At 50.4% G+C, this 9,733-nt stretch overlaps 1 protein-coding gene across 2 annotated transcripts in view; it reads right to left on the reverse strand.

The window, feature by feature from the left end:
- Positions 1 to 5,644: 5,644 nt before the first annotated feature.
- LOC111143297 (TATA-box binding protein associated factor 12) overlaps positions 5,645 to 9,733 on the reverse strand; it is a 37,090-nt gene continuing 33,001 nt past the window's right edge. For both annotated transcript variants that reach the window (XM_022496945.1, XM_022496944.1), the window contains exons 5-6: positions 7,743 to 7,831; positions 5,645 to 6,122 (exon numbers count right to left, since the gene is read on the reverse strand). In XM_022496945.1, coding sequence (XP_022352653.1) covers positions 6,087 to 6,122; positions 7,743 to 7,831 — 125 coding nt within the window. In that variant the 3' untranslated portion in view covers positions 5,645 to 6,086. The remainder of the gene's footprint in view (positions 6,123 to 7,742; positions 7,832 to 9,733) is intronic.

Consider the following 9,733-nt stretch of genomic DNA (forward strand, 5'->3'; position numbering starts at 1 on the left):
GCTGGTCCTGCAGATGACGGTGGGGATTTTATTGTCAAAACCTCCCCAAATCCCTGAAGAGGGGAAGAAAAAACTGACCTTTTCCTCTGTCCAAATCCTGGGTGGGCACTGGAGGACCAGCCTGAAGTCCAGGCCCACCCCAGGCTGGGCCCATCACCAAGAAGATGTTGCCCACCGTCCCCAGCTGCCTCCCTTGAGGACTGTTCAGCAGGCTGCAGTCATACATCTCTAGCACTCTTCGGCCTCAGTTTCCCATCTGTGAAATGGGGAGAACAGTAGTTTCTGTCTCGCAGGGTTGTTGTGAGGATTAAATGAGGTATTACGTGAATTCCTACCACACATGTGAGCTCATGCATCGTGGGCTCTTTCAGTGACTTACTAACCTCGAAGCAACCCTGTGAGGTGGGGTTGAGCTTGTCTTTTCACAGACAGGGACCTAAAGTCCAGGATAGGAAACTAATGTGGCTCGGGCCTCGTGCACTGCCACCGGCCAGGCCCAGAAGGTCCTACCTTGTGCCTCAGGGCTCTGGTCCCGCTCTCACAACCCCCTGCATTGTGGCAAACCCTCTGCGGACTGCAAGAGGCTTTGATGGGTAGGATTCTGGCAGCTGTAGGCAGCTGGCCTGCCCATCCCGCAGGCTAGAGGAAAAGCAGAGAAGAGCAGTGGAGGGGGCCAGGCCCACCTGCCAGCTGAGCACCGCCCCCCTGCCCCCTGCACTGAGTGTCATTGCTGTCCCAGTTCGGACCCCAGACCCCTAGTGGAGATTGTGACACCCCTCTGGAAGGCTGTAGGGTGTCCCCTGTTGATTCAGCATCCACAGTGCCCCAGAGGGAAGTTTTTAAAGTACATTTGACATGGCTGCTCCCCTCCCAGAATTCAAATCATCTCCCCATAGTCCTGGCCCTTCCCGAGCCAGTTGCCTCTCCCCCTACTTTGCGTGTTGCCTCTCCCCCTACTTTGCCCTGACAAATTCTGAACCACCTGCAGCCCTGGGCTTTGCATCCTTCCACTGGATGGCCCCAGCCCTCTGCCCTCTCCCTGCGTGACTGGATTGGCTTGTGACACTCAGATAAGTATCACTTCTTAATCACAGCGTCATCCCAGCAGCCTAAATTACTGTGAGCTTTGCATTCAAGCCTGGGTTTGGCTCCCAGCTCCACTATGTGTAACTGTGGGAGCCTGGGGAACTCCGCTCATCTCTGCAAGCCTCAGTGAACTCTTCTGGAGAATGAGGATCGTAATGCCCAACTCACAGGGTTTTAGAAAGGATTAGGTCCCACCTAAATGAGGGGCAGTGCTGGTCACACAGTAGGAATTCACCAAATGGAAGTCCCCCTTTTCCCCTGAGGTTTTATTCATCACTGTCATGACGAGACTACCAAAGTAAACACTGGGGAGATCGCAAGGACCCCAGATTCTGTGAAAGAGTTCTTAAAAATCATTACCCACTTCTGGAGACGTGAACTGGTTTCTGCTTCCGTACTAGGAGTGAAGTTCCAGAATAGTCCCTTCATGTCTATCACTAGACTAGTCTGAGCAAGCAAAACTCCCCCTCCCAAGCAGCGCCCCAGCTAAACCTTCCAGCCACAGCAGCTTTGGCAACGTCGGGCTTCCAGGCCTGAATCCACGCCTTTTGAAGGCACACAGCCAATCTGCCACCCATGGGAGCCTTTCTGAAGACCTTGCCCATTCTGGGAGCCTCTGAAATTTAGTGGGTTAAGAGGGAAGACCCATCCTGCCCTCCCCACACAGTCTGGAACTTAAGACGTCTGGGTAGGAGCCCAGCCCCTGTCCTCTACCTCTGAGCCTCAGTCTTCATGGTAAAATGAGAACAATTCCTACCCCCCAGTTTTGTTAGAGGATTAAATAGGACACTGTTAAGTGCCCAGTGTTAAGTTCCTTCTGCTAACAAGCTCCCTTTGGGTCTTTCATGTGTCGGTCCCCCGTCTGGAATGTCCTTCCTCCATCTCTGTCAAAACTCTGTCCTTCAAGGCTTGGCCCAACTCAATTCCTTCTCCGAGCCTTCAGGGAACCTGGAGATTTCAGGCTCTGTTGTCTACATCATTTTGCGCTCCCCCCTACCCCAGGCCAAGACTGTAGCTCTTCGAGGCCATGAGAAGGATGGACAATGGACCAAGACCACAGGTCTGAGTCCCGACCTGCCCAGGGACCTCAGGTCATAACGACCTCTTCAGACCTTAATGTTCTTACCTGTAAGTTACGGGGCTGCACTGAATGATGCTGGGAGTTTTTCTTTTCTAACTACAGATAACTGTGAGGCTTCAGTCCATGTCTGGCCTCCTCCTCCCCGCTTCCCCTCATGCAGGCACAGGGGACTTTTCAGGATGGCTTTCCGGTCCCAGATGGCCCCCTCTGTGCCCTCAAAACTCAACCGTGTTGTTGCAACCACCCTCTACCTCTGTCTTTTGGTTAATGCTTTCTCAGGGAAACCTCGCATGCCATATGCCTTTACTTTTAGTCTGAACTAACTGCAGCAAGTTCTTGGCTGGACCCCCTCCCCCGTTTCCAACTCCATTCTCCAGGCCAGTAGCCCGTGCAAGGCTTGTAACATGTAAATACAATCACACCAGTCCTCCACCTAAAACTCCCTGGTTCCTAGCACCTGCAGTTTTCAAATTTTTTGTTTATATGCCTGTTTTTAGCACCAGATCCTCTTAACAGATGCAGTCTTTCTGTTAGCCCTAAAATGTCCAACAATTAAGACAGGTATTACTCAGGCGCACCTGGGTGACTCTGTTGATTGAGCATCTGACTCTTGGTTTTGGCCCAGGTCATGATATCAGGGTTGTGAGATCAAGCCTTGTGTTGCGCTCTGCGGTCAGCAGAGAGTCTGCTTGAGTTTCTTTCTCTCTCTCCCTCTGTCCCCTGCCCCCACTCTCTCTCTCAATCTCAAATAAATAAATCTTAAAAAAAAAAAAAAAAAAAGGTGGGGGGAGGTATTGGTCAGGCTGAAAAGGGATGGGAAGCCCAAGGCCCACCTGTGGGCTGTCTACACTACACCCTCCCACTCCTGCAAGACAGACAGACAGACACACACACACACACACACACACACGCCGAACAGCCTCTGAAGCCTGGGTGCTGGCCCTTGCCACTATGCCTGTCATTTATCCTCCTCCCGCGCTCACTTTCTGTTCACCTCAGGCCATCCTCTCCCAGTGTTACACCTTGTGCTTGAGCCACGTTGCCGCAGACTTCTTTACACCTCTGGGCCTTTGCATATGCTGTTCTTGGTCACCCCCATCTTGTCTCCCTAGGTTTAGGGGGATAGGACCGGTTAAGAGCGCAGGCTCGAGTCAGATGACCTTGACACAAGCTGTGTGACCTTGAGTTCCTTAAACTGTTTAAGTCTCCATTTCCTCCTGGGAACCAGGATTAGATAAGATACAATTCAAGTGCACTACACAGACCTCGCACATTCTTCCTTCTTCAGACTTGTTGGGGAAACACAAAGCGCTCATCCATGGGAGGTGCTTAATGGAGCACCACGGGAAGCACTCTCCACCGCCCCTCTGCAAGGATGCCGGACACACGAATCCAGAATCTGCTGGCCCTGTTGCCCAACCCTCTGCACCAGGCCAGGACCTGGGAATCGAGTGGGCACAGTTACTCATCCAAGGAGGAAGAGGGCCTCGTGCCCAGGGTGGGGCCAAGCTGCCCCAGGGGTGGGCACACCAAGTCAGACAAGCCCTTCAGATCACTAAGTGGTGCCCCAGTCCCGTACCCCTACACACAGTCGCCAAAGCTTGTGAGCGCCCACTGTCTTACAGACTCACCCCGTCCTGCACTTACCACCGCTTCAATCAGGCGGCGGCCTTCTAATGGATCTCTCTGCTTCCACACTTGTCCTCTCCCTTCCCCTCCTGGCTTTGTGTACTCCACTGCCTGGCCAGAGTGACCTTCCCCCCACGCAAATCTAAAATGGCTCCTGTTACCTTCTGGGTAAAGCCTGCATTGCTGGGGCCTGCGAGGCCCTGCACAACCTGGCCTGACAGCACTGCCCTGCGCTGGCTTCCGTGCAGGTCTCTCTCCCTCAGAGATCTCCACCCCTTCACCCGAGTCCCTCAGCTCCACTGGTGAGACCACCCTGCAAGCCTCTCTCTCCTTTGCAGCCCTTGGCACAGAGGCAGGTTTTTTGTCTGTTTGTTTTTTAAAGATGTATCCATTTATTCTGAGAGAGAGAGAGAGCGAGCGAGCGAGCGAGCACACGAGAGACAGCACAGGCCAGCAGGGGGAAAGGCAGAGGGAAAGAAAAGCTCAAGCTGAATTCACACTAAGCGCAGAGCCCCTTAGGGCCAATCCCAGGACCCTGAGATCACTATCCGAAGTGAAATCAAGAGTTAGAGGCTTAACTGACTGAGCCACCCAGGCGCCTGAGGCACTGAGGCTGTTTTTCACTCACCTTATCAGAGGAGCGCTCCCTGTGTTCGTAGTCATCAGTGCAGCCCACCGCCCAGCCCAGGCCCCAGCCCAGGCCCAGCTCATAAATACTTGCTGAATGAACAGCCCCTCCCCAGACAGGTGGGACAAGACTCAAGACAGGTGAAGCCACTTACCTGTCACACAGTGGATCAAGAATTGAGAACCTTGGGCTCTCCCCCAGCTCTTTCCATTACACTGCCCGGATTCCTTTGTCCCCTTTTGTCCTCAGTGGAGGAACCAAAACTAATTCTGGATTCCTTCTTGGCTGTCAAGGTCAGTGACGCGCTCCTACTATCGGAAGTCGGCAGGAGGCCTTTTGCCGTTTGGTATCACCAACAGAACATCCTTTGAGAGTGTCACCCAGTGGCAGTGGGAGGTTCTGGAAAAAGTGAAACCTTTCAACATCCTCTTCCTGGTGGTAGGCCACAAGAGAGACCTGGTGCCTGAATAACAGTGATGCCAGAGGAAGGGGGGAAGCTCGCTGCCTCTCTCGGTGCCCACTATCCTGAGACCTTGGCCAAGAGCAACAGGAACAACAGCACAGCCTCAAGAGATCTACGAGGTGTGAAGAGAGGGGTTCTGGGCTCAAATTCCAAGTGGGAGGGAGTGAAAGCAGGGCAAGGAGGAGGTGCCCATACCAGTGACCCCTGGATGAACAGCCACGCCCTCTGAAGACCAAGGAACCCTCACAACCCAAAAGGGCTATGCTGGGCTCAGGATGGGATGAAGCTAGGTGCCACTGAAGGTCTTGACCCTGAGGTCTTAGGGGCCTGGTTTCCTCTGCATGATGGTGCAGATACTGGGATCAGGGATATCAACAACTAAGAAGAGACAAGGCACCTGCACAGATGGGCCTTTCCCCAGGTTACTGCCATCCTTTCTTAGGGCCAAGGATGAACTCCAGGAGTTTCAGAAGGGAGGGTCAGAAAAGGCTTTGCCAAAACCAGATGCCTCTTCAGTTTGGGGTTCACGAGAGAAGGTCACTCTGCCCCATTCTTATGGCAGAGAAACTGGACTCAAGCTCCTACTGATGGTATGGCCTTCCTTGGAGTAAAATAATAGAAAAATTCCTGGGTTTTTTCCTCCGTAAAGAAATGGCTAATGGTGCTGCCACCTGCTGACAGAGAGCTACATCCAGCCTTCCTTGTCCTTTTAACTGCCTCTGGCCTTTCAAAGGCTGTAAGCCATGTACCCTGTGTCTCTCGATTAATAACTTCTTTATTCTGGAAAAGCAAATGAAAGTCATATTCATATAAACACTGACATTACAAAGTACAGGGAGAGGGGGAAGGGAGAAGGAAACACAAACCTCTACAAATCCTGCTAATACTGTCTCACCAAACAAGACCATAATGCTTTGTCCCATATTCAATCACTTATATAATAAACCACAAATAAAATCTTCTCTGGAAGATACATCGTTCCTCTTTGAGACGGCAGGGAAAAGGGACCGGAAGTTGGGGGAGGAGGCTTTATTCTTTTGGCAGATCCTCTCAGTCATTATAGATATTGCTGCGCTGTTAATAAAAAATATATGCTTCTCTGTAAAGCATTAAAAAAAAAATCCAAAGATGAGATGGCTGAGGTCTCAGCTCAAGTATCTCCAAATACATTGTTGTCCATTCCCTGACCTTCCCATGTGTTATTTCTTGGTTGTTTTCCGGATCAATGCCATTCTCTGAAAGAAGAGTGAAATAACCAATTACACAGCTTAGAGTCAGGAACTTTCCCCGTCACCCACGTGGGGCACAGTCTATACCACAGGCTGGAGCCCTGGGAACCTATCCACACAGGGCAGCTCAGCAGGCTCCTTTGAGCCTGACAGCAGTCTTTAGGGCCCCAGGAGATGTTTAGATAGCCCAGGGGACCCATTTCATTGACCAAAAGACCCAAACTGCTGTAGGTCAGCAGAATGGCAAAAAAGTTAAAAACAGAAGATGACAGTTCTTGCCTTTTGCGGACTTAGGGGACAAGCCATCAAAGCCTGTGTTTTCCAGACTCCCCCAGCCTAATGTGAGGATGAAGAAAATAGGGAAGGGGACTGTGTCAAGCCTGTGGCCACACATAAAAGGGAGCTGACATTTCACACATGACGACCTACAATGAAGCAAACGGACACTAACAATTTCCACCACAACCCATCAGGGAAACATTCAGGTCATGCGTTTCAAATTTTACTATTACCAGCCACTGGCCGAATTACTGATCTGCTTTGCTTACTCTTTTCTTTTTAAGATTTTATTTATTTATTCAACAGACAGAGATCACAAGTAGGCAGAGAGGTAGGCAGAGGGTTGGGGGGAAGCAGCTCCCTGCTGAGCAGAGAGCCCCATGCGGGGCTTGATCCCAGGACCCTGAGATCATGACCTGAGCTGAAAGCAGAGGCTTAACCCACTGAGCCACCCAGGCGCCCCTCTGCTTACTCTTTTGACTAAGAGATTGTCCTAATATTATGATACTTGCTGAGAGAGAGAGAGATAAAGCTGGAAAGTGGATTAATTAGGAAACAGAGCCAGAATGACCATTGTCTCGAGGGACTCCCTTCTGAAGAATACTATCTATGGTCCTTTGATTCAGACTACTGGTGACTTCCCTGTAAGAGCTTCCTTTATGAGGTCTGTAAACACATATACTCTAGAGATCCCAGGCTATGGACAAGCAAGGGACACTCAGCCAAAACCACACAATGTGCCCATCAAGCTTGAAAAAAGCTCACTTTTCAAATCGAAGCCACCAGTTAAATTAAGACTTTGTCAAAAGGAAGTCATCATTGTTATTAGACCAATGACAGGGCCAACTTGTTGCACAGTATAAGTGGGGTTAGTTTCTCGTACTGACCCCTCAGGTCTGCAGTCAGTCACAGGGATAGAGAACTAAGGACAAGCCTGGACAGAGGCCAGAAGGCCTGGCACAGCAGCCTGGGTGCTACCTTCCAGCACAAGTATGGCCTATCTCTCTTTCAATCAGCCACAACGCAGAGATTTCATCAGGGCGAAGTGGAGGGGACGAGTTCTACCCATATTAGAAGAAGTTACAATCAACAGCTTTAAGTGACACCCATCAGCGTTGAGAGAAAAAGCTGAGACCCCATGTGGGAACAGCAGAGAACCACAGAAGTAAATGACTGTTCTCCCGTGGAGTCCTGCTGCCTCTTGCCCTCTCTGATCTTTGGTCCAGGGAGCAGAGCTACCTGTGTGGAGGAAGTGACAAGTGCAGGGACCGTAGCCATGTGCACTCCCTCAGAGACACAGTTCAAGGGATGGGCTATGGCTGCCCTGGGGTTCTGACGGCTCCTCACCTGTTTGTGGGCCTCTGTGGTACAAGCCTTTTTGTAGGGTCGGATTTCTTCAGAGCCAAATCCTGGGATCCACATGTTCCACTGGCGTTCTGCAAGGAAGAGGCCAGCACAGAGATCAGGGGACAGGGAAGGCAGCATCGGGGTGCAGTGTGACCCTTAGACAAGGGTCAAGGAGGACTCATCTGAGCGATCAAACGTAGTAATGAACAGCAGCCCTGCAGACAGGTTCTATGGAATACAAATGGGGGATCCCATGTGGTGCCTCCAAGGTTTTAAATGACACCATTCGACCTTTGTGCGAAGACAAAGGAATAACTGACTCCAGGCTGTGAGCGCTGAGCCCTCAGGTTTCCATGCAGCTCCACAGAAGAGGAAACTCCTGTTTCTTCAGTTGTCTTTTCTTTTTTTTTTTTTTTTAAAGCAGGCCCCATGTCCAACGTGGGGCTCAAACTCATGATGCCAAGGTCAAGTCACACACTCCACTGATTGAGCCAGCCAGGTAGGTGCCCCTTCAGTTGTTGTTTTTTTTTTTTTAAGATTTTTTTTTTAAAGATTTTTATTTATTTATTTGACAGAGAGAGATCACAAGTAGACGGCAGGCAGAGAGAGAGAGAGAGAGGGAAGCAGGCTCCCTGCTGAGCAGAGAGCCCAATGTGGGACTCGATCCCAGGACCCTGAGATCATGACCTGAGCCGAAGGCAGTGGCTTAACCCACTGAGCCACCCAGGCGCCCAAGATTTTATTTATTTATGTGAGAGAGAGAGCGAAAGAGCACACGCAGGGGGAGCAGCAGAGGGAGAGGGAGAAGCAGGCTCCCCATTGAGCAGAGAGCCCATCTCGGGACTCGATCCCAGGACCCGGGGATCATGACCTGAGCAGAAGGCAGATGCTTAACCATCTGAGTCACCCAGGCATCCCCCTCCCCTTCAGTTGTCTTACTCCTATGTTTAAAGTCACCCCTCTCAAACCCAAAGGAAGAGGAGGAGCAGAAAGGCATTCCTAGTATTCGGGAGTTAAGGGCCGAGTCCCAGCTCTGCTGCTTCTGCTGTGGAGCTGGAGGATGCTGGGTCTTGGTTTCTTCAGCTTTTACACGGCAGTTCACAACTGTAATAACCACCTCATAGGGTGGCTGATAACATTCAAGGTCGTAATGCAATCCCAGAGCCCGGGATAAAGGCACAGAGATCCAGATATAGACATGGGTTATGTCCACACCACAGCCCTGTGTCCCGCTGCCAGTGGGTATGATCATCCCTGTGAGAGTGTCACCAGAAGTTCCAACAAGGCAGAGATTCTGATTATTCGACTATGTCAGTAATCACCATAGCTACAAGGACGCCCCAGCCACAAATAAAAGTGTGTTGCACTCTAAGTATGTAAAAAATTATACTTACACAAGATTATTTAGGGAATAAGTCTACTCAAAAGGAGTTACATACTTTATCATACTCCCCTAAACCCCTGGAAACACCTGTTTTATAAATGTTTTGCTCCAAGCACAGCACTTACTTAAATCAAATTGAATATTAGTGGTTTTCTAGTTATACTTTGTGCCTCATGTACAGTAACTACTGGGTGAATGAATGATTCATGTTTGGGTCTAGAAGAATTTTATATATAGCTCTCCTCCAATATTTTTTTTTTTTAAGATTTTGTTTATTTGTCAGAGAGAGCAAGAGAGGGAGAGCACAAGCATGGGGAGGGGCAGAGGGAGAAGCAGGTTCCCTGCTGGGCAAGGAGCCCGATGTGGGACTCAGTCCCAGAACGCCGGGAACATGACCTGAGCCAAAGGCAGATGTTTAACCAACTGAGCCACCCAGGTGTCCCTCCTCCAATATTTCTTTGAAAATAAAAATCCTGAAGATTTCTGCTAATAATATCTGTTGTCAGTCTTGAAAGTAACACTGAGGGGTGCCTGGGTGGCTCAGTGGGTTAAAGCCTCTGCCTTCAGCTCAGGTCATGATCTCAGAGTCCTGGGATCGAGCCCCACA

The sequence above is a fragment of the Enhydra lutris genome, unplaced genomic scaffold, assembly GCF_002288905.1.
Source record: "Enhydra lutris kenyoni isolate GAN:26980312 unplaced genomic scaffold, ASM228890v2 scaffoldscaffold9, whole genome shotgun sequence".
In the NCBI taxonomy this organism is placed as follows: Eukaryota; Metazoa; Chordata; class Mammalia; order Carnivora; family Mustelidae; genus Enhydra; species Enhydra lutris.